The sequence below is a fragment of the Echiichthys vipera genome (genome assembly GCF_963691815.1).
Source record: "Echiichthys vipera genome assembly, chromosome: 19".
NCBI lineage: Eukaryota > Metazoa > Chordata > Actinopteri > Perciformes > Trachinidae > Echiichthys > Echiichthys vipera.
The window spans coordinates 7,455,364-7,480,692 of NC_139844.1; the positions used below are offsets into that span (position 1 = coordinate 7,455,364).

Genomic DNA, 25,329 nt, shown 5'->3' on the forward strand with positions numbered 1-25,329 from the left:
AAAGAATGTCTGATATTTTGAATAAATGTGCAAAAATAATACTTTCGGACAAATATTTATTGTATATATTTGAGCCAGTCCTCATAAGCATCAGTCAACCCATTAGTTATCAATCGATTCAACACACTAATCAATGACGGTGCATCATATCAGACTGCAGTAGATCAGTTCGGTAGGAGAAGAGAAAATAGGATGTGAACCCCTCCTCTCCCTCTCTGCCTTCACATAATTACCATGCTTAGTCTCTCGTCCATGTCTGCAGCATTCCCTCGTTTCTGATCTGCTTTAATTACCACCAGAATTTTAATTGGCGGGAGACAGCAAGGTGGCTGAGGTCACATGCACACACACACACACACACACACACACACACACACACACACACACACACACACACACACATGAAGGCACACAGACTATAAGGTAAAAGATGGGGGATCATTTGAGGAGAAGTGTGTGTGTGTTATCTGGTGGGAATATATGCTGCAGTGTTGTATGGTGAAATGGATGTTATCACGGTTTCTTCAGGAGTTCTTTATTAGCATTTCTGACATCAAGTGTCAAATCGTGAGCATATTCATGTTACTAATTAGATCAACTGAATATCTGTTATGAAGAAATGGAAACATCTAAATACAGACCATACAGAAAGAGACCATGTAAATAAGATGAAAAATGATAATGGATAAGTATGTGTCTGAAGCATGGTTTCCTCATATACATCTTTTTACTATTATGACAACAGAAATACATTTCCCTCCCTTTATTACCTAAAGCTGGACAATCTTGTCAAAGAATCGAAAAAGTGGCACCTGTGGAGTTCCACAGGGTCAATCCTTGGTCCGTCATTATTTTCATTCAGATTTTTTGGGAGCACATCATTCGTTTCTGCAAATATGCAGATGATACTCAACTATATTTTGAAGTCCTGTAGTTGTGGTATCTGGTCTTGTATTTTAGCCTGTTATCAGACTGGAAGTGTTGGATACGGCAGAACTTTTATAATCCTTTTATATGGCCTTCAAAATTAGGACAATCATTGCACATAGCATAGCATTCACACAGTTAGCCTGATATTGATGTGCACGAGAGGACATGTTATGTTTTTTTTGACATTACAGCTAAACTATTGCAACTTTCTGTATTTAGGGATCAGTTAAGAAACATTACGTGCTGCTAAGAGATTTCAGCTGAAGTTGTTCTTGGCTTTCGAGATGGTAATGTTTGTCTGTAACTTGGTTGCTCAGTTGGTCCACTTTGGTCCGGAAATATCCGGTTGGACAGATTGCCATCAAATAATGTTACTATTGCAATGCACTTTAAACTAAATCTTGTGCAATAGCTAGAGGTATTTCTATACTATTATATTTATTCATTTATTGCATTTATTACTCAATAAATGTCTTGTGTTTTTTGTTGAAAATGCATCAGTTGAGTGCTACTGTTAATTTTGGTGTATTCCTTTAATAGAATGACATTAAAGGCTTTCTGAGGATGAATCCTAATGACTTTGATCATCCATCATCGGGCCAACATTTTAATTTCTCCTATATGTTGATTCATGACCATGCTGAACCAAGACGGTGAACGTGCTATACTTGCTAAACATAATTTTTGCGGCCTGTTGCCATTCTACTCTATCATTTTTAAATAGGTAGCAATGCTTAAAAGGTATATTTGTGACATGTGCATGTTGTTGTGGTTGATGTTTTTACTTCCCAAATTCTACCCCTCTTTTATTACATTGTGACTTTCTGGCTCCAGTGAATGGGGAAATATAAAAAGAGCTAGCTAGATTGAAACATTGACACTTAAAAAAAAAGCTGATTTTTTTCCCCCACTGGTTCAACAGACAAACACAGCGGTTTGAGTCAGAAAAAGCAGCGCCACCTCCTACAACTCGCCCTCCAAAAACAGAATAAGCTCTTTCGTATGGAAATACACTAATTGATTTCTTAAAAATCCACTTTAAAGCCGTGTATAATTGTGCTTGCTGTTTTGGAACAATTAAAGCAGAAATTTCCCAACAGTTAATGACTATTATGGGATTTGCGTAATTGAGGCCCCGGTTGAATAAGCTTTGGGGTTTTTTTAGAGGCTGATTCTCCTCCTCAGCGAAGACAAGTGGAAATCCACTGCAGTGTCTTTACACATGGAGGGAGTCCCAGCACACAAAGCCATTCCTTTCTTCAATTTGGGCTCTATTTTGAACTCAACATCTATCCATACAGTGAACTTTTGTCAAACGTTCTGAAGGGTCAAAAATTGCTTAAAATAGAGCTAGCTAACCAAGTAGTAAGCTGAGTGTCGACACGCTTTGCTGTGTTTTCTGCTGGATTTGGCTCGGTGTGCAGACTTGACCTGAGAATCAGCTCCAGTTAGCAGCGGGAGGGAAAGCTTTGGGGCAGGGAAGATCAAATAGTAAACGTAAGAGAACAAAGATGGCTACTGATCATGTACGTGCCCTCTGTCTCGCTCCAGCGTCTACGGCTGCCCACTGGCCAAGAAGAGGAAGGCTCTGGAAAAACAACCGTTGGAGCCGGCTGCCAAGAGGAGGCCCTTCCTCACCTCCTGCACGGGGGAGGAGGAGGAGGAGGAGGAGGAGGAAGACGAGGACACCAGCACCTTCACCGGCTACCAGAACGAAGCCATGGAGGCGGGGAAGGAGCAGGGGGAGGTAGTGGAGGAGGACGAGGAGGATGAGAGGGAAGATGATGAAGACGTCGAGGACGAATTCTCGGAGGACAACGAAGAGGAGGAGGAGGAGGAGGAGGACGATGAAGAGGAGGTAGAGGTGGAGAGAGCGGATATGAGAATGGGAGGAGAGCAGGCAGAGGAGGAAGAGGAGGAGGAGGATGAAGACGGGATGTACGAGGAGGAGGAAGAAGTGGAGGACGGTGACGATGAGGAGGAGCAGGAGGAGGAGGGGGAGGAAGAGGAGGAGGAGGAGGAAGAAGAGGAGCAGAATCATCAGCATGGTGAGTTTAAAAGGTTTTTTAAAAACATGCTACCCTTTCATGGATTAGTTTGAGCAATAGTGACTGTTGTGTAGACACATAACCTTAATTAAAGGTGTTTCCTGTACTTCACAATGAAAGGCACCTTTTATTTCACTGTTTAAATGCTGGATTACATGCATGCCTCATTCAGATTCACTTAGTTGGCAGTTTGGTGCACAAAATATAAAACACACTAGTACAAAAACAAGAGGCACAAAAATGTTTCCTTTTCATTGATTATACAGAAGACAAGAATACAAAGTAATACAACAGGTAATCTCTAAAAGACTAAATTACATGTGCAAATTGAGCCGTGTTACTGCACAGAGAGCAGAGGAATTTTTACTCTATCTTATTTTTATTCCTGATGTTCAGATTACCATACCCAGCAATCATAATAAAAGTGAGAACAGATTCAATAAAAGACTTATAAAACAAAGACATCATTTTCCTATCTACATTCAAAGAGTTTCATTTCCTACAGAAAAACAAACGTTTCTGCCCTTTCTGAAATCATACTTGAGGTTTTTTATCAACGACAAGATACTTATACTCAATGCCAGTTAATTTCCTGTGAATCCCTCGTGCGTAGCTAAGTGATTTAAATTCAGCATGCGAAGGATAAAAAATATATCATATAAAGAATACATTTAATGGTTATTGCTGAAAAAGTTCTGACCATATCGAGCAAGAAAAATAAGGTTTTTTGATTATGGATTAAAGTGTAGGTCCTGTCTCTAAGTCTTAAATATTTTACTGCAGCTCATATTTGAGTTAACATGGAACTTCAGATCTCCTCCAACAGATCGATGAACCCTGATGTTCCAGAGTCAAACTGGTGTCCGGTCTTGGTTTGCATTGTGTTTTTGGATCTGCAGAGGGAGAGGAGAAAGTGATGAGAGCTGCTGAGCTGAATCTGTGGTAGACCAGATGCTCTGTGCTCTCCCTCCCGCCACGTTTCCCTCGAACCCCCCCCCCCCCCCTCCCCCAACACCCCCCGTGTCCTCAATCGCTTCTGACAGCGCTTCACGAATAATCGGGAGACGAGCTCTGCTGAGTTATTAACTCCCACCCTCCCCTCCCCTCCCCTCACGTCCCCTCACGTCCCTGTTCGCCTCCTTGTCTCGGCGGACGTGTCACATGCGCTCTGCCTCGGCTTCTCCTCCTGAGAATATTTATGGCTCCCGAATCGGAGCACCTCGCAAGCCTCCCTTTTTTCAATTTCCCTGCTCTCATTCGCAGTCTCTGTCCCCAAAATCAACAGCAAGGCTTAGCAGCCGCAGCACCACCGCTCTGCACAGCTCTGCACAGCTCTGCACAGCTCTGCACCGCTCTGCACAGCTCTGGGTTGTGTGTTTTTTGTGAGTAAACAGTGGATCATAATTGGGAGGGATGCAGTTAATGTATTCAGGAATATATGAGAAGGGAAGTGGGTTTATTAGAGGCTGCAAAAGCATCATTTTCTTTTCATCTGCAGGGTTCTTATTCTGTAAATGAACAGATAGCTCTATTATCTACAAAATGAATCCATTTTCTCTCTTATTTTTGACCAATTACCTTCCGTTTATGTTGTTTATTGTGCAAAATACTGAGTGCAAGTGTGCAGATAACTGGCAGAGAGAACGTAAGAGAGGGAGGGAGTTTTGTGTTTAAACCTGAGAGGTTTGTTTTTTTCTCTTTTCTGACAGTAGAGAACCACTACAAACCCAGTGGACTATCAAAGCTCATTCCAATTCAGAAGGACGACAACAACAACAGCTGCACCATCAGTGCCGGTAACGGCACCGGAGAGGATTACGAGAACTACGACGAGCTGGTCGCCAAGTCGCTGCTAAACCTCGGCAAGATCGCAGAAGACGCCGCCTACCAGGCCATGACCGAGTCTGAGATGAACAGCAACTCTTCCAACAGCGCCGGGGAAGACGAAGACGACGACGAGTACGACGGAAGCAATCATGGTGATCGGAAGGGCGAGCTTAGCGTGGACTTGGACAGCGATGTAGTCCGGGAGACGGTAGATTCCCTGAAGCTCCTGGCGCAGGGACACGGCACCATGCTGCCCGAGGACGGCTACCCAGAAGGTGCGATGATGGACGACGTCAGCCACGCCAATGGGCGGCCCTGCATCGGGGTTAGGGCTCAGGCGGAGGAGAGCGAGGAGGAGGTGTGTCTCAGCAGTCTGGAGTGTCTGAGGAACCAGTGCTTTGACCTGGCCCGGAAACTGAGCGAGACGCAGACGTGCGATCGCCCCGCCCTCCACGCGCTCCACCACCAACTCCAAATTCCAACAGACCATCAGGTGGTGCATCACATGAACAAGTACGTCGAGAGTCTTTTCTATCACGTTGTTTCCCACATATTTTCATCCAGCTTTGTGTCATATGAAAGGTTCTGCGGGTAAATTATTTATGCTAATGACTCATATTAGCATAATTATCATTGATATTTCAACTGTGACTCGATGGGTTGGCTTTGAAGGGAGCTGAAGGGGGGAGCGACGTGAGGCGAAGATAGCGAGATGAAAGGGACAGGTGCATAACAGTGGTCCTGAAAACAACGGGATGTTAGTTACCGTATGATTTGGACCCATTATCAACACAGTCAGTAGCTGTGACACACTGCTCATGGAGGCCGTTAAAAGACTTTAAAACCATGAGAACCTGGAAAGAGAATGTGTAACTGCAGAACTTGCTTGAGAATCCTTTTTCCATTTTTTAAGTTTGATTGCAAATACATAAGAACACTCTTTAAAATGTTCAAGTGAAATTAGAAAAATGTCAAATTAGTAATAGCTAAACAGCTTGTGGTTTTGCATCTATTTTTAGTCATTTTGTATCTCTGTGGTGGTTTTGCATCTATTTTAGTCATTTTGCATCTTTTTGTGGTGGTTTTGAATCTATTTTAGTCATTTTGCATCTTTTTGTGGTGGTTTTTCATCTATTTTTAGTCATTTTGCATCTTGTTGTGGTGGTTTTGCATCTATTTTTAGTCATTTTGTATCTCTGTGGTGGTTTTGCATCTATTTTAGTCATTTTGCATCTTTTTGTGGTGGTTTTGAATCTATTTTAGTCATTTTGCATCTTTTTGTGGTGGTTTTTCATCTATTTTAGTCATTTTGCATCTTGTTGTGGTGGTTTTGCATCTATTTTAGTCATTTTGCATCTTGTGGTGGTTTTGCATCTATTTGTTGTCATTTTGCATCTTTAGAAATGTTATGTTTCTGTGTCGACATTTTGTTTCTCTGTGTGGTTACTATATTTAATCAATTTTGTGTCTTTGTTGTCATTTGTCGTCACTTTGGTCGTTTGTGTCTATTTTCAGTCTTTTAGCATCTTTGTGATGATCTGAGGTTTTTTTTTTCAGCAACATTTTATGAGTCAGGGCCCCTGACCCCGTTCGGTAACCCATCCATGCCCTCCACCCATCCGTTAGCCTACAGCTTACTCTCTGCCTCCATGGCAACATTATGATTTGTTGGTTGCGTTGGTTTGTCTCTCTCTTCTCAGATGTTACAGGATCATATTTGGGATTTAAATGAGCCTTGTTTCCACGCAGTTAACAGTGAAAATTTGTGGAAAAAATCATGTTTGATGAAGCTTCGATGTAAATTCTGAAAGTTAAATTGAGCTTTTATTGAGATATGTTTGCTGGAGGGTCAGATCTGGCCCACGTGGGTCTACCAGTGATTCAAAGCAACAAAATAAGGTACGGATAATGAGCTTTTATGTATCGCAAATTGACTTGAAAGTAATTCCCCATAAAATGGTTGAACTGCTACCTTCCCAACAAGACTGGCGCAAACTTTTATGCTATTACTATCATGCCTCGTTTCCGCTGCATGGGTTCGACTCAAGTCACTCTTAGTGCCAGTACTTTTTCTCTTTTTTGTTTTCCACTGCAGATAGTTCTCCCTCAGTCTGCAACCAAACAGAGGAACGAGTGCACTTTTTCTACTGTAAGCTGTAGTTTTTAATATTCGGTGGTCAAGTGAATATAAAAAAATGCTGTTTCTATTGACGGTAGCGTGGCTATTTATGCATGTACATGCTCTCTCTTTCCTACCAAACACATACATGAACATTGAGAGAGATAAACTTAGTGATGGGAGCTACACAGGCACATTATTATTTGGGTTTCCATCTCCGACTTTTTCTTCTCCTCTCTTTTCTGGCATCTTGAATAATGTGCAGGTCCTGGCCTAGCTCCTGCGTCAGTTATAGTTTAGATCATGAGTGTGCAGAATAGAAGAAAAGCTGCATATTAAGACATGAATATATAATCTAGAGTCTGGGGTATCCATGCTTCTATACACTCACATATAAAGACATCTTGGCCTCAGTCTGCAGAAAAAAGCCATGTGTTAATTCAAAGCACAGTTCACTGTTTCTCTAACAGTTGTGTACAAGAAAAAGAAGTGGGTTTCATTTATTAAAAGAAGAATAAGTGCCATAGCGGCAGTTCTCCCTGACCAATCAGTGTTCTGCAGGGTTTTAAATCCACTAACTTCGCTTGAGGTGGGCTGAAAAGAAGCCTAAAAGGAAAATCAAAAAAGAACAAGTCCAGTTGGGTAGAGCCGTGAGGTACCACACAGAAGAGTTGATCAGGACCTCCGAACTGTGTCCAGACCATTATTCTTCTAGGATCTCAGAACACATTTGGACCGTTTATAACTGCTAAGACAACCTCAACTCGTCACTCACTGGTGGTCATTTCTTACCACTCAGGTACGACAGCTGCCAGCAGAGTGCACAGGAGGAGCACCGGTCCCTGGAGCGCAGCTACTCCGACATGGTGAACCTGATGAAGCTGGAGGAGCAGCTGAGCCCGGGGTCCAGAGGCTACCCGACCAGCTGCAGCCAGGAGGGCGACGAAGACACCACGTCAGTGGCCTCCGACCGCTCGGACGAGACCTTCGACATGGCCAAGGGAAACCTGTCGCTGCTGGAGAAGGCCATCGCCCTGGAATCAGAGAGGGCGAAGGTCATGAGGGACCGAATGGCCTCGGAGCACTCGCTGCCCCGTCGGGACCACCACCATCATCGAGGCCACGGCGAGCACAGCTCGAGGCTGAGCTGCGCCGGCGAGGAGCGCAAGTCCAGGATGCACCACGACGGCATGAAGAGGGCGTACTACCCTAAAGGTAGGCAGCAAAAACCCACACACTGACCCCCACTGTGCCATCATTGATCTGTGTGCTGCAAAGTTGTAAGACTATGTACATTGATTTTCCATGTTTGTTCATTATGATGGAAAATATTGGTGCATCACAAATCGTGTTATAGTTGTCTCTGTGCACAATTTTCTGGTCTAAAAGTTGTAATAATGCTGCTGTTTGGAGCTCTCACCTACAGCCACACAATCTGAAACAAGGCTTTGTGTTCAGGGTTCTCTACAAAGTGTATCCACGTGGTCCACCGCTCAGATATTTTACATCTGGGAAACAGAAGCTGTTATCTGGGAGGTTTTGTTTTTTTCATGCCGGGACTATTTTTAACACGGCGGCTGGACTTCCAGAGGCAAATTTAGTTCAGTCAGTCAGTCAGTGAGTGTGTGGCTCTACAATATCAAACTGCATCATTGTTCACAGCACCTGCACAGAAACTATTTTAAAAGAAACGTAGTAAAAGTAAGTCATGAACGAGCTACCAAACTGCACAGAAAAAGTCACGCCTTCAGATGATAAAACACTAACACAATATTCTTGAAAACTGTATTCACAAAGTTGTCATCTCATCATGTTTCCTCTCTTAATTCTGCCGATTTCACATAACCTCTATGCATCACATTTGACCCGAATCTGCTTTTATGCCAGAAATCTGACCCCGGGTCAGCAGAGAGGAAGTTTATCTTGTCTGCCTGACTTACTGTAATCCTCTGCTCTGCAGCACCGGAGGCTCTCAGTGCTGGAGCCGGAAAAAAAACACACAACTGTAACTGTAATGTCTGCCTTTCCCCCCTGATTCGAACATTTCTGTGCACACTGGATGAGTTTTCTGACCCCTGGGCTCCTGAAAACTGTTAAAATCCCATTGTGTTATTTCATAAATGTTGTACACGGCCGCCAATGAGATAATGGATGCTCATTTTCTGCATTCAGGACCAACCAACACCATCTCTCTTTTTCGCAGATGCATGTTTTCCTCTGACAGCAGCTTATGTTGTTAAAATAGGCCGGTGTGGGAACATCAGACGGCCGGCTTGTCAGGCATGAGTAATGGCAATCTGTACGGCCCGTTAGGAGAGCAAATCCATCTGTGGGACTCTATCTGCGGCCTATTTCTCTAAAAATCCACTCAAATAACAACCACCATCGCCTCTGGGAGGGAGTCGGTTATCAGCCACACAACAGACTCAGATTGGCTTCAGACTGCTTCATTAGCGCAGAGGATGCCTTTTTTGGCCCACAGGAAGTTTTTATTAGTCAACAGGAAAGCTTTTGTTACGAGCAGGATATTAAACTTCCAGGTGTTAAAGCTGACCCAAGTTGCTGTTCTCAGTCAGATCTGCACCTTTAAAAACTCTAGCCTCATTCAGCATGACATTGGGTTCGTGTCAGGTGATTCCTTGTTGTTACTTTGTCTTGTTTTTCCATATTAGTGACTGAAATATGTCGATTTAAAGGCCTTTATACACCAGAAGCGTGACGAAGATGCTAAATGCTCACCTGTGAATAGTAGAAAACTATATAGTAGTTTTATAAACCTCATGTCTGTGTTTTGTGGCACGAAATCGCAGAAAATTAACTTTATTGCAGATTAAAATTCGCATTCTGAGCAAACTAATGGTACGTGAAGAGTTGTCATTTAGACTCACAAAAACTTGACCTGAGTTCTGCACCGGTCCAGGAACAGACCCAATTTGACTCACTAAAGAGATCTGAGATGTGGACAAATGTGACGCCTCAACATGATCCAGAGTCGAAGTTCGGCCGTCGGATACCTGTTGACTCAACATATCCTCATCTCTCTCTCTGTCCTTTCCAGACTCTTCCAGGGGGGAGAAGAAGGAGAGCAAGTGTCCGACGCCGGGCTGTGACGGGACCGGTCACGTTACAGGGCTGTACCCGCACCACCGCAGCCTGTCCGGGTGTCCTCACAAAGACCGAGTCCCGCCTGAGAGTAGGTCTCACTGCCTGGATGTTTTTACGCTGCACTGAAAACACTCTCAAACTTTAATATAGGAACAAAATCCTAACAGTCTGACAAGTCATTTCAGATTAGTACTTCAGTCTGGCGCATAAACGATGTCAATGCTTGACTCAACCAGATGGATGAGATTATTTTTTTCTCTGAGAAATGTTTGTAGATCTGAAACCACGTAACTTTATTTACCGACTGTATTAAGAAGTAACTTGAAACTGAAAAAGTAATTTCCCCTACACACACAAAGAGACTTCAGGATCAGGATAATGTCACCTCGTTTCAGAAAGCTACACTTCCATTGGACACATTTAGGACTTGAACATGCAGATAATAAGAGAATAAGATTTAAAGACTTAACACTGACTTCAAATGACTTGTTGGCTGGATTGTGTAGCAGTGAACGTTGGACCTTGTTGGGCATGTGAGCTGTCCACCATCATGCATCCGTCCTGCACGACTCTACATCTGTGTTGTGTTTTATAGATATTCTGTGGAGCCGAGAATTTCTTTCTCATGTATCAATTAGTAACTTGCTATAAATTTAGCACACTGGTGGTTTTAAGATCGTTTTTGATCATTAGCGTTGAAGTGAAGATTGAGTAGTTTCTGCACAAAATTCTCTTAAAAGTTGGTTGTCGTATGTTTACTGTGGCACGATAGAGTTTTTCTTTTGCTTTAGTTTTTGTGTCCTCCTTTGCTTTCCTCCTCATCTCATCTGCCTAATGTCTGGTTCTGGTATCTGTGTTGCTGATGAACAGCATGAACAATCAGTTTGATCCACCTGCTGGCTGCAAAAAAACTCACAAAGCATCCTGCATGAGAGCTCCTCTGAACACCTGAATCTGCTTTACTCAGACACACACACTGAACTCACAGGTAATAAGCTACATTAGGTTTCATAAAAGGTGGATGTCACACCTACAAAATCTGGGAATATGCAACCGGTTCTCACTCCCAACTCTTCAAATATGGCAGCTTTGTTTCGACCCTCAGCAACACCCTTTCACCGGTCTTTCAACTGCGACCGCCATTCCTTTTTCCAGAATTTTTTTTAGTATTGTATGTTTCTGAAAACCCCAGAAATATTGATATTTAACATTTTTGGCATCCTTTTGCATTTGTACAGGCTTTCAAATGACTCCAGTGTAAAGTTCTCGATGTTAACATTACACGTTCAGAGCTATAGTGACGCTTTATAACGAGCCTTTAACTCTGGGACTGAGGGAGAGGGTAGAGCGAGCTAGAGAGTAAATGAGGAGAGGGAGCGCCGTTATCGAGGACAAAAGCCACCCGTGTCCTGTTCCACGTGAAAGTGAAATTAACAGTAAATTACATAATAGATGTACTTATTTGAACCCAAACTACGATCTTTTCCTTAACCGAACCATGTCGCTTTGATGCCTGAACCAAAGCAACGATGTAAGGTTTTTTTTTAAATTCACAACGTCAATCGTGTTTAAAACTGCCAGCGTGGAGCGCCAAAAAGTATTCAACATATCTGAGGTTTGTAGAGATGTAAAACTCTTTTTATTCTGGCAACGTTCTATAAAGAATGACAAAGTCTGCGCAGGGAGGAGGTCGGGGTGGATAGATGGGTCAAACAAACACAGAAACCAAAACTGAATTAACTTAACTAACGTCTTCTTATAATTATTTTAACCCAAACCAAAATCTTCCCCTAAACCTAAGCCTACCCCACACATTGAAAATCGACGCGAAAGTGGTACTCAGCATTAAAAACATAACCCCACCGTATGTGACGCATTGTGAGTGAGAAGGTGTTGAAGAAGAACAGAATGGAGTTCAAATTAAGAATACAACAAATAGAAGTTGTCAATATATTTAAATATCCCACTTATAACTTCTGGTTCTAAACCAAAAAAAATATAACTTAGAATGATTACCATACTCAAGTTTATGGTAAACAATACATTTTCCAAAAGTTTCCAAGACACATCGAGTCCAAACTTTTCCTGCATTTTCATCAAAAGAGGGAGTGAATTCAAATAGAATGTATGGATGAAAACAAAGTTGATAAATGATGCAATACGTCATGTTTTTAGTGCGTGTCACACAGAAATATGCAATATTATACAGTATGTAAGACCAGAACAAATATACCTGTATAGAAGAAACTATCTTGGTGTAGAAACATGCAGGAAAAATGCCCAAACCTTTATCGTAACACAGTATTTAGTTCTTCTGATCATAATCCATTGTACGTTGATCACCCCACACGTTGTTCCTTTACCATCTGCAGAGTCATCAGCAGATTTTAACAGTGCATGACAAACTTTTGCTTCCAGTTTGTTCTTGTCTCATGAAATTTCATGAATGAGCACCGTGATCAGAATGCAAATGAGCCGTGTGTGTTTCCCAGCAGGAAAGGATTTCACAGAGAAGACACGACTGGAAACAGAGAAAGAGACTTTTAGCCGGAACTTTTTTTTGCAACTTGTGAAAAAGCAGCAAAAGTGCAGTTTTCACCCCAAAAGGGACACGTGTGCTGTTGACACATGATCCTTTCACGCTGGAGTTTGTCATGCCGCTGAATCTTTGTCGCCGCGTTCGCGCTCATTCTGTGAACTTTATTTATTGTCGTGTCAGTGGTGCAGCTGTAATGTGTGCATGCCTAACCGTCGCAGCTGAACGCCCGGTAACTCTCCTGTCTGCTCCTAACCCTCGCTGTCTTTCTCACCTTTTCCTGTCTGTCAAAGTCCTTGCCATGTATGAGAATGTTTTAAAGTGCCCCACTCCCGGCTGCTCTGGACGGGGTCATGTCAATAGCAACAGGAACTCGCATCGCAGGTGAGTGAGTGGCCTCCAGCCGGGGACGATATACCAGCCGAATAACACCCAGTTCATACTAATTCACCCCAGTACAGTTGTCACGAACGGGGAAATTAGCTAGACCAAAATTGTTTTTTTCTAGCAGGCTTTGAACATGTTTATTTACTGCTGTAAAGTCAGGCATTTTAACATGAAGTTCTATGGGGAGTGACTCATTTCTGGAACCTCAGGTGGCCGTTTGAGGAACTGCAGTTTTTCAGGCTTGAATGCTGACGATTTTAAAAGCTGTTAAAACTGTTTTCTTAGGCAAAGAAGACCATAATTTGACCACACCAACATATGAGCATTGTCTTAGGTCAAATCTTAGTGTGTCAAGTCTCATTTTAAAAGTCGTGCCTCTCCAAAATCCAAGGTGAACCGCTCACAGGAAGTCTCATTTTAGACGTTTGTTGTTTTGTTTTGTTTTTTTGACTCACTGATGTTGCAGTTCGTGTCCCAAAAAGAGCTGTTGGCCAAAGATTTACGGAGGTTTATCTTGAGCCTAATGCCACAAATTGCCACGTTTTCTTTTACAGAAAATGATCTCAGTTTCTGGAACATTCCCAGGCTTAGATGTGTGTTTGTGTGTGTGTGTGTGTGTGTGTGTGTGTGTGTGTGCGTGTGTGTGTGTGTGTGTGTGTGTGTGTGGGAGTGGGGGGGGAGCTTAAATTTAAATGTGGCTATGTTTGAGCTGAAGGTGTGCCTGCGTCACATCAGCAGTTCAGCTGTTTAACAGGCAGAGCAGAGCATCACACGCCAGCGAAGAGACACACACACACACACACACACGCACACCACACACACACACACACACACACACACACACACACACACACACACACACACACACACCAACACACACACACGCACACACATTTTGAATTATGTAAAGTGATTAGGATTCACACTCATCTTCTCACACATACGTAGAGCCTCATATCACAGATGTACACACTGTTTTATGCACACACAGTCTAACTGCAACACACACTTGCACACTCTCTCACACTCACTCACACACGCACACACACACTTACAAATTAGCTCACAGACAGCAGCACACGTGCGCTGGCAGACAAGGGAAGCACACACACACACACACACAGACATGGCTGCAGGGTGTGTTATGTAGCACAGCTCCACTGGGAGAGGAAACAAAGCACGCGCTAGCTAGCCTAGCTTCTGTTAGCTACCAGCTTCACACGGCTTTTCATGTCTGGCAGTCGCCATGGAAACGCCTTCATAGCAGCAGCAGCAGCCACAGCAGCAGCCGCCGTCGTGCTGATCTGTCACACACTCCTCACACACTTCTATCATCCTTTAAAATGTGTGTATGTGTGTGTGTGTGTGTGTGTGTGTGTGTGTGTGTGTGTGTGTGTTGGTAATAACAGTATTTCATTCCTTCTGTGTACGAAGTGATTAGGAATTGCCCCGAGTGACGGATAGAGGGAGAAGCAGGAAGTTTTAGTTTTAAATACAAACTGAACACGTCAGCGACTCGTAAACGACTGTCTTTGAACACATATGGAGCGGGGGTTAAAATTCAGAGCATCAAATACTTTATTTCTTGAGTTCAGGTGGATTTTTATGCACCAAATTACAGTGGAGATGCTTTTATTTATGAAAAGGAAATATATAAAAATATAATTAAACGACTCACCCTATTCTATTTTGACTTTAATCTCGAAATTATTGCTCTTTTTTGCAGTATTATGACTTTTGACGGACTAGAATTCTGCCTTTTAGTTATTATTCTCACTTTGATTTGCAACTTGAATTCGTAGCTTTTGCCATGCCTATTTAATTTATTGTCTTCTGAGGTTGCATATTGCACCCGACTTCTGCAACTGGAGTTGTATCTAAGACAAATGCACATCAGGTCCTCTGCGTCCCCCCTGGAACCTTTCGTCTGTCCTATCGATGGCACATTTATTTAGGACAAACTGGCGTCACCAGAAATACTGTAAAAGTCTGTTTGATGGAACAAAATTAGTTTTGAAGAGCTAAACCAACAGCCTGGGTTAACAGGACTATTTCTATTGTCACGTTTTAATTTTTAGGTTATTTGATTGTTTAGAAGGGATGCTTTTACCTCAGAGGTCAGAACTGGAAATTACGTTGCATTGATTATTCTCAAGTAAAATGCTTTATGTGGTATTTTGCACAAACATCGCAGCAACATCTCCATAGATAGAAGACTGACAGCACTGTGTGTATGGCTGATTTAATGAGACACAAATAAGAGTAGACCAATAAACAGTATATAACTACATCTTACACGACTGTGCAGTCATGTTTGATTGTGAAGTCTTGGCCAGGTCCTTCCGACCTCAGGAGAAGTTACAGCTCCGTCTGGGATCCTTTTGTTCCCGTGGCGGTTGAATAAATGACAGTTGGAGTTTACTACACTGTAATTGAAAGAATAATTTCAGATTAAGCAGCCGATGGAAAGTCTTAGACTTGTTTGATCTGCAGCCACATGTGGAGTTGCACAAAAAAACAACAGGGTGTTGCTTACTCACGCTCGTCGTTGGGAGTTGGTGTGAAGTAACACAAATGAAAGTGTTTGGACTAAAAGTCACTTGAGAAAATAGTGTTTTTGTGCAGCAGCTCAAACAACTTCTCACTTCCAGCTGTCAGTCAACCAGTCAGTAAACAGGTCGTCAGTTAGTTACATAGTACATTCAATCAGTACCGATCACTAAGCATTATGTGAGCTGATAAAGAGGCACTGCACCAGTAAGCCAGGATATAACCAGTCAGTCAGTGAACTAATAAACCAGTCTGTTAGTAAATTAGTTTGAACCGATTCTGTTACTGAACTAGTCATTTTATAAAGAAGACTAGAAAACCAGTTAAACGTTGACTTTGTAAACCAATAAGTGAGCTAGAAAACCTGCCAAACCATCAGTGTGTAAATCAGTCAAACAGTCAGTCAGTAAACCAGTCAAACGTTGACTTTATAAATCAGTTAGGGCGCACTCACACTTTCCTTCTGTACCGGGCCAAAACCGTTTTTTCAGCTAAAGCCTAGTTTAAGCAGTCTGAGTGCACCTGTTCCGCGCATAACTGCGGACAGCGGGCCGCCTACGGCCCGCTTGAAAGAGGTGGGCTTTAGCGGAGCCGTTTGCACATGTACGAGCACGAGCATGAGCCCTATGGCAGTAGCGGTATGTGCGCATGTTGGGACATAGAAAATAGAACAACAATGGCGGCGAAAGGTTCACGTTGGTGTGATGCAGAGGTGGAGTGTTTACTGCAGATTTTGGTCGGATGAAAATATTCAAAAACAGTCGACAAGACGCACAAAAACTCGGAGGTCTATGGAAAGATTTGTAAACAAAGCCACACATACGCAGGCAATGCGTGTGACGTGTTACGGCGTGATGGCGTATGGACAGCAAGAAGCATTTGCGCGAGGCCCAGGCAGTGTGAGTACAAACGGGCCTGGGGCACGGGGGGCGAGGGAGGGGGGACAAGTCCCCAAAAGCACGGGGCACGGTGTGGAAGGACAGTGTGAGTGCGCCCTTAGTCGATCCTCTAGTTGACCAGTAAGGGCGCACTCACACTGTACCGTGTACCGTGCCCAAGCACACCTCAAGGCTAAAGTCTAGTTCGTTTGATCAGCGTGCGTACAACTGTTCCGTGCCCAGACACGGCACGCTTACTAGCCGTGGCCGGGTTGAGAGAGGTGGGCTTTAGTAAAGCACGGATACACATGTACGAGCACAAGCATGCACAAGCATATGAGCACAAGCACGAGCATTGACAATGGCCCTGATGTCTATTTATAAATGACTGTTCCCTGCAAAGGACATATAAAAAGACGCAGCTGAGCGGTTTGCGGTGGTCTGATGCGGAGGGGGAGTGTACACTGCAGATTTGATCAGTAAAAAATATTCAAAAACAGTCAGACAAAACTAATTCTAAAAGGGGTGATGAAGTATAAACAATATGCATTCAAGCTCAGGCTCGGCTGTGAGTGCAAGCGGGACTGGTCCGCGGGGGAAGAGGGAGGGGGGGCAATCAGGCTAAAGCACGGCACAGATCATCTGGGCCAAGTGTGAATGCGCAATAAGTCAACTAGATAGTCAGTAAACCAGTCATATCATTAGTCTGTAAAACAGTCAGTTAGTCAGTAAACCAGTCATATCATTAGTCTGTAAAACAGTCAGTTAGTCAGTAAACCAGTCATATCATTAGTCTGTAAACCAGTCAGTTAGTCAGTAAACCAGTCATATCATTAGTCTGTAAACCAGTCAGTTAGTCAGTAAACCAGTCATATCATTAGTCTGTAAACCAGTCAGTTAGTCAGTAAACCAGTCATATCATTAGTCTGTAAACCAGTCAGATAGTCAGTAAACCAGTCATATCATTAGTCTGTAAACCAGTCAGTTAGTCAGTAAACCAGTCATATCATTAGTCTGTAAACCAGTCAGTTAGACTGTAAACCAGCCATATCATTAGTCTGTAAACCAGTCAGTTAGACTGTAAACCCGTCATATCATTAGTCTGTAAACCAGTCATATCATTAGTCTGTAAACCAGTCAGTTAGACTGTAAACCAGTCATATCATTAGTCTGTAAACCAGTCATATCATTAGTCTGTAAACCAGTCAGTTAGACTGTAAACCAGTCATATCATTAGTCTGTAAAACAGTCAGTTAGTCAGTAAACCAGTCATATCATTAGTCTGTAAAACAGTCAGTTAGTCAGTAAACCAGTCATATCATTAGTCTGTAAACCAGTCAGTTAGACTGTAAACCAGTCATATCATTAGTCTGTAAAACAGTCAGTTAGTCAGTAAACCAGTCATATCATTAGTCTGTAAAACAGTCAGTTAGTCAGTAAACCAGTCATATCATTAGTCTGTAAACCAGTCAGATAGTCAGTAAACCAGTCATATCATTAGTCTGTAAACCAGTCAGTTAGTCAGTAAACCAGTCATATCATTAGTCTGTAAACCAGTCAGTTAGTATCCTCAAAGCAATTTCAGTCAAAAGCAACTGGACTTGATTATTTGTCTAGGAAGACGTTTCACCTCTCATCCAAGAGGCTTCATCAGTTCATGTACGCATCTGACCAGGCTGGGACTGGTTCAACTAACTGGTGTGGAGATCCAGGTATTTAACCTCTCACAAGGCTGATGATGTCACTGGAACCCAAGTGCCAACGACCATCGTTAGAGTGACAGTCGTTGGTGGGCAGTTGGTTTGGACTTCGTTAGTGCTCTATTGAATCTTAACAACAGTCGTTGGGGTCACGGGAGGCCTTTTGTGAACAGTTGTTCTTTGGGGTTAGATTGCCATATCATTAGTCTGTAAACCAGTCAGTTAGTAAAACAGCCATAACATTAGTCTGAAAACCAGTCAGTTAGTAAACCAGCCATAACATTAGTCTGTAAACCAGTCAGTTAGTAAACCAGCCATAACATTAGTCTGTAAACCAGTCAGTTAGTAAAACAGCCATAACATTAGTCTGTAAACCAGTCAGTTAGTAAACCAGCCATATCATTAGTCTGAAAACCAGTCAAACCATCACACTGGTAACCAATGAATCAATCAAACCCTCAGCTTGTAAACCAGTCAGTTAGTCAGTAAAACAGTAAAGCAGTCATCATGAACTAGGCCATATTAAATCCATAATTCATTCTGAACTGCTGTCGCTGACAGCTGAACTGCTCTTCAGCCAGATGCTGTGTGTGTGTGTGTGTGTGTATGTGTGTGTGTGTGTGTGTGTGTCTGTGTGTGTGTATGGACAGTACAGTATGTAACCAGGCCGTCTCCCTCCTCCTCCCTCTAGTCTGTCCGGCTGTCCCATCGCTGCCGCAGAAAAGATGGCGAAGGTCCACGAGAAGAGCATCCCGACTGACAGCGGCAGCAAGACCAATCAGACGTCAGACCGTGTCCTCAGGTACCACCCACTCCGACATTAAGATCTCATGTTTTGTCATGCAGGAACCTCTGTTTGTCCTTATTATTAAGGGATGCTGAATGGTGCATTCAAATCTAAACATATTCCATTTACACAAAGCCTATTTTGTCTAGTTACTTTTTTGGGTTTTGGAAACAGTTGTAGATTAAATTTACCATTTTTCTTAAATTGGGGATGCTGAATGGTGCAGTGCAATCCCATTTTGTGAATCTCATTGAGATGGTGCAGCTCAATAATGCAGTAAAGCTGGAAAAGCAGTCCAGCCTTGCCTCTCTAAAAGTTCCATAAGACGAAAAGTTGTGGGCAAATGTCTCAAGGTTAAGTTTTTCTTAAATGAAAGATGCAAAATGGTGCAATGAAGTCACCAGCACATTAACCAGCACTTTCCTTTTTTGGTTTGTCTGGGAAGTCAACATCCATTCTGAAACAGCAGTCAGCCACAGGTGGAGCCCTTTCAGGTACACCGTGGATGCTAAATTGTGCACTAAAAATAGATATCTTAAACCAGGGGTTAACATCTTAACTGTCAATGTTAATTAGGGATGCTGAATGGCACATTGAAATATTAACAGCAGTAGATTATATTTAACCATGTAACTTAGAACAGGGATGCTGAATGGAGGAGTTTAATCTTTACACTTGTTGGTGGGAAGCAGACCATACAAAAAGTAACTAACTGGGGATGCACAATAGTGAAGTAACAACCCAGCCTCACAGACAAAAAATGCTTTGGGAATTGTATGCACCCTTTTTGTCTCTTAAATGAAGGATGCCAAGAGGTTTCCTGTTCCAGACTTAACATGTATTGATTTCGTTTACATGTATCACATACAGCAGGCATGTCAAATAATCATCCCCCGTCATCTTGGCTTTTGGGAAACATGTTGATTATATTCACACTTATTGCTTGAATAGGGGATGCCGAATGGTGCAGTGAAATTCCCGTCTGGTTGCCTTTCAGGCCGATGTGTTTCGTCAAGCAGCTGGAGATTCCTCAGTACGGCTACAAAAACAATGTTCCCACCAGCACGCCGCGGTCCAACCTGGCCAAGGAGCTGGAAAAATACTCCAAGACCAGCTACGACTACGGTGGCTACGACGGCCAGCACGGCGGCTACGGGAAGAGAGGCCCGACAACCAAGTCCCACCACGGGCGGGACACCTCCCCGAAGGGATACGACGGTACAAAAAAACCCCATCATTTATCATTTGCTTAAAGGAGGCATGGTGTTCTCGTTTTATTTTTCCCTTTGGCTCCCCGGTGGAAACGAAATCTGTCACAGTGGGCGGCAGAAACACACAGATGCTGAGTACAATACTGGAATTTAAATAAGTTAGAAGACGAATAACAAGCAGCAACGAGAGGAAGCAGGTGTCATTGTTTATCGGAAAAATCTGTTAAAGTCAGCCTTCTAATCCAATTTTCTGTCCACTGATGTGCCAAATCCTGCACCTCTGGCAAACATTTATTTGAATTCATGGTGTCTAATTTTTCTTCTATGTCCAAAATGAGAAGAAACACGTGGACGGAAACATATTTATTGTCAGTCCTTTGTCTTTTTTAAAGGGAATAAAACCAGAAAAAAATGATCCCACTATAGAGGATTTGTATTTCATGATAAAAGCTTGATAACATGCTCTGGACTCAGTGTATTCTCTTTGTTATTGCGCTGAAAAACGCCGTTGTTTTCTGCCTATCCACATGGCCAGAGTGAAAGCAGAGTTATGGAAATGCCGAGCCAAGAGCTTGCGTCCTCTGAGTCGTGGAAGGAGGGATGGAGGGATGATAGGGATGGAGGAAGGGAGGAGGTGCAGATGGAGGGATTGTGAAACAGGAGAGAGATAATGGAGGCGAGCCCTGTTCCTTTGGCTGGGAGCCATTAGTGAGACGCAGGCAAGAGGGAGGTTTTTTTAGACGAGGTATTTGCGCTTCCCCTCTCTCCATCACGACTCCCTCCCTCCTTTCCAGCATCCTTCCCTCCATCGGCATCCTTCCAGCCTGCCGATTCACCGTCGCACCAGCTTACAATCTTTCTCCCTTTTTTCTTTGTCCCTACAGTTGCCTTTTTAAATGTTTCCTCTCACTCTCTGTCTCTGGCGTTATTCTGTGTTTTTTCTCGCTGTCAACAAATCCTATGAAAAGATCAAAACACTGTGTTGTTTGCCCGTTTCTCTGTACTTTACGACTTTTCTACCCTGTCTGTGCTTAAAGCTCGCTGCTCTTACTGAAGACACAAATCTTGAAATATGTAGCTTCAACAGGGTTTCCTAAAACAGCAGATGGCAGATTTCTTAAAAAAAATCACGTTACTTAAAGAGGAAAGTGAGACGAACAGCGGTCGCAATAAAGGCCGCATCAACACAGCCTCAGGCAGCTCCGGCACTACGCTGCAAGGTTGTGCAGCAGTGGTGATGCCCAATTGTGTTGTCCAATCCCCTAATGTTATCGTTTACCGTCAGATCGTTATAATCTCGACATTTCCAACCGCACTTGAAGGCAGCTTCATTTCACAGTGAAAGACAGAAAGAAAAGAGACGCAGAGACAAAGTCTCTTGTTGCAGTACACAATCAGCTGTTACACAAACCCGCGAGCCGTTCAGTGATTGTGTTCCGTTTTTTTTTACCCTCTTAACTTTGTTGTGGCAGTGATAGAGGCAGGAGGTTGACTGTATGGGACTCTCACACCGCCTCAAAACGGACTGACAAGTCTGATCGCTGGTTACGTGATTGGCATCCACAGCGAGACAGCAGGTTGCGTTTTTCCGCTGTCCTCCCAGCGAGCTGCGACATACTTTTACAGCTACACGGACGTGTATTGTCACCATGACAACTAACTAACAAATGACTACGGCAAATGGCTCAGTGTCCTCTCTATCTCTATCCCAGTCTATTTCTGCTTTTTCCCTCTGACATTGGTCCAAATAATCCCATATCGGTCTGGCTCTGGTGTGTCCGTGGTTATGAAGGAACATGTGGCTCACTGATGTGTTTTTAACAACAGTGGAGGGAGAAGAGATACCAGGCTTTGATAGTGGATACATTCACTGATGGTTTTGGTCTTAATAGAGAATATCACCATCTCTCTCTCTCAACAGAAGCTCTTTTTTCTAAATTTTTGATCCATCTGCTGCACAGTTTGGCCGAACGCCAGCACCAATCTAACAAATCAACCACACTGTGTGCCTCCCCACAGCTAAGCGCTACTGTAAGACGTCGAGCCCGGCGAGCAGTACGACCAGCAGCTACGCTCCCAGCAGCAGCAGCAGCCTGAGCTGTGGAGGGGGAGGAGGAGGAGGAGGCGGTGGAGGAGGAGGAGGAGGTGGAGGAGGAAGCAGCGCCAGCAGCACCTGCAGTAAGAGCAGCTTCGACTACACCCACGACATGGAGGCGGCCCACATGGCGGCCACGGCCATCCTCAACCTGTCGACGAGGTGCAGGGAGCTCCCGCACGCGCTGGGAGGGAAGCCCCAGGACCTGCTGACACAGGTAATCTAAGGCGGTGTGCACTAACACAGCTGCCTTCATGCATCACATCCACAAAAATAAACATGACAATAATTATGAGAATGTTATTTCGTCATGAAGTATTCAGAGTTAGATGGCGAAACTTTGACTCATACTCGTTTAGGGCTGCAACTAACGATTGTTTTCATTATCGAATCATCTGTCGATCGTTTTAACGGTTGATCAATTAATCAGCTTACTGTCACAGGAGGAAAAAACAATGTGCAAATATTCATATTTAAGAAGCTGGAATCAGAGATAATAGTTGACAAGTAACTGATTCATTGATTAATCTCTTCCAGCTCTAATTGCTCATCGTGGTGAGTTTTTATTGGACAATTCAGGTTTTTTGTAACTCAAGTTCTATTTTTGTTGTTTTCACCCTTTTTCTATCAGTAATGATTACATTGTACCCATCGAGGTTAATGTTTGAGATCTGGGAACGTGGTGAAATCTCTAAAAAGATGGTTCCAGAAGCACGAGCAGTCAGATGTTTGGACAGGTTGTAAACTTAGTAGAGGAGAAGACGAAGGCTAGCAGTAATGCACTTTTACCTCAACTGTCTGTTTTGTAGATTACCTACTGTACTTCACATACACAATGTTCCTGCCCAATAAGGGATTATTACCCATAATTTATTTCCTGTTTCCTACTGTTTCCATGTTTTCCATGTTTCCAGATCTCAGCAGTCAACTTGGTGAGTACAATGTTATTATTACTGAGAGAAATGATATGAAAAGTATGAAAATGAGTGGTAATAAAATGAGCATCATCCTTTAAAGGTGCTTTCATGCTGGCAGCTGATCTGAATCTGGGGATGTTGGCGATATAAACGCCTTCTCGTGCTGGAATTAGCTCAAATCAAACTTTCACACGAGAACAAGATCAATATGGATATTTTGAGGCATATATTTATGCTGATATCTGAGAAATCAGGAAACTCTGGTGATGATATATCAGCTGATGTCTGTTTCCTCACATTAACATGCAACATAAACAAATGACACTGTGGTCATTTTGTAATAGTTCTGGTCTTTTTGTAATTATTTGTCTGTTGTTGTGCTTTCTGCAGTCATTGTGGGTGTCTTTGTAGTCTTTTTCCATTTCTGTAGTTTTCAGTCTCATGATCATTTTGTGTCTCTTTGTTGTTGTTTTGTCTCTTTGTGGTCATTTTATGTCCTTTTCGTAGCTCTGTTGCATCACTTTGTAGTTGTTTTGGTCTTTATGTAGTCTTTTTCTGTCGCTAAGTAGTTTGTGTTCATCTTAAGTCATATCCTGGTTGGTATATGTGTCTCTTTGAGTGACATTTTGTGAGTGAAGGCCAGGTGGGCCCCTGGGCTTGTGCCCGGTCGGGCCAGTTAAGTAATCCATCCTCGCAGTGATCTTTAGATCTTCCCCTGCCTCTCTCCCTCAGAGCCCCGTTGGCGACATGGACGACGGCGGCGCGGTGGATGTGTCCGGTCAGCCCGGTGGTCCAGAGGGCAGCGGGACGGTGTTAACCCCCTTGCAGCCAATGTCACCCCAGCGACAGGCTATGCTCAGCAGCCGCTGCTACCAGCTGAGCGACACCGACTGCTGGGACCTGCCCGTCGACTACACCAAGATCAAACGGCTGGGGGACGAGCAGGACCACAAAGAGGTAACGGGAAGGTCCACGTCTCAGACAAAACATCATCATCATACATTTAACAGGCATCAAACTGAAACACAGTTTGTAGATGAAGAGAATGACTTACACTTGCACACATCGATGGATCAGTTCTACTTCAGCTCAAACTGTTGAGAGGTGTGGAAGCAGAGAGGATAGGTTCCCTTAACTCTAACTCTTAAAGTTACCCTAAACCTTCCATTTGAAGATCAATGAAAGGTACGCATTGAATAAGTGACATGAAATCATAAAATTAAATCATTTCAGACAAAACTGAAGCTCTTATGCTCATGCTCCACACTCTGCCCTAATACAGTTATGATTGAAGGCTTCAACCACCTCATTTAATATTTAGGCGGCCTGTCACCTAATCATCAAGTAAGGATAATTTGAAGCATGAAATTGAGAGATTTAAGTATCCCAACATTTACATTAAAGTCTGCATGCATAGATTAAGAGATGATTACGCTTTATAAGCTATGAAAAGGGGTGCTTGTCCCCTGATGCATAGCAAAATGGCACCACAGAGAAGTTGTTCCTTACTTCGCGAGGGCGTACTTTTGGTTGCTAGTACGCATAATTTTTGCATCACTTTACATACATAAGAGGGAATTTTGTGAGTTTGAAAAGGTCCAATATGTGTGTATGTTCAACTTCACCAAAGGCACGGAAACGGCAGAACGACGGCGCTTGCCAAAGTCGTACATCAGAGTGCAGTTTTTTCGTGGTTATTCTTCACCCGGGAGCTACTAAATAGAAATCCTTCAACCCTGCAGCCAAACAAGAAGAAAAGGGGAGATAGGAGCTTAAAAAGAGCCGATGTTGATTGAGTTTTAAAAACTTTGATATAAAAGGAGAAATGTGTCAAAGCCAGTGAGGAGCGAGAGTTTAAATGTTCTAGATGACAATCAGGCAGCATGAAACTAACTAACATAATACATCAAATGAGAAGGATCTACAAAAACAACTAAAAACTAGAAAAATAAAAGACATTTTCAGTCAGATTCATTTCTTATACCTTACAGCAAAGTGCGAACATTTTAAGTCTGCTCAGAGTCTCGAGGTGTGCCTGAAATCACTTTGTCACTTCTCCCTGTCAGGGCTGGGTTTGAATGACCTGATATCAACTCAAAAACAAAAATCAATCCTTTTCTGGTCCTAAGACCTAAGGAATCCACTTTCACCAACCATAACATGCTAGCTTGTCGGTAAAGAGGCTAAATAACGCACCAAAGTTAGGCTGTATTTTGGCGAGGGAAAAACTGACGTCCAT

The 25,329-nt window shown here is 43.1% G+C and overlaps 1 protein-coding gene across 1 annotated transcript in view; it reads left to right on the forward strand.

The window, feature by feature from the left end:
- myt1la (myelin transcription factor 1-like, a) overlaps positions 1 to 25,329 on the forward strand; it is a gene marked incomplete at both ends in the record, with an annotated part of 50,710 nt that overhangs the window by 12,591 nt on the left and 12,790 nt on the right. Inside the window, 10 exons of the mRNA XM_083934538.1 lie at positions 2,482 to 2,978; positions 4,688 to 5,318; positions 7,724 to 8,139; positions 9,983 to 10,117; positions 12,859 to 12,949; positions 18,772 to 18,882; positions 19,865 to 20,085; positions 22,098 to 22,390; positions 23,088 to 23,105; positions 23,823 to 24,047. Of these exons, the coding sequence (XP_083790664.1) occupies positions 2,482 to 2,978; positions 4,688 to 5,318; positions 7,724 to 8,139; positions 9,983 to 10,117; positions 12,859 to 12,949; positions 18,772 to 18,882; positions 19,865 to 20,085; positions 22,098 to 22,390; positions 23,088 to 23,105; positions 23,823 to 24,047 (2,638 nt within the window). The remainder of the gene's footprint in view (positions 1 to 2,481; positions 2,979 to 4,687; positions 5,319 to 7,723; positions 8,140 to 9,982; positions 10,118 to 12,858; positions 12,950 to 18,771; positions 18,883 to 19,864; positions 20,086 to 22,097; positions 22,391 to 23,087; positions 23,106 to 23,822; positions 24,048 to 25,329) is intronic.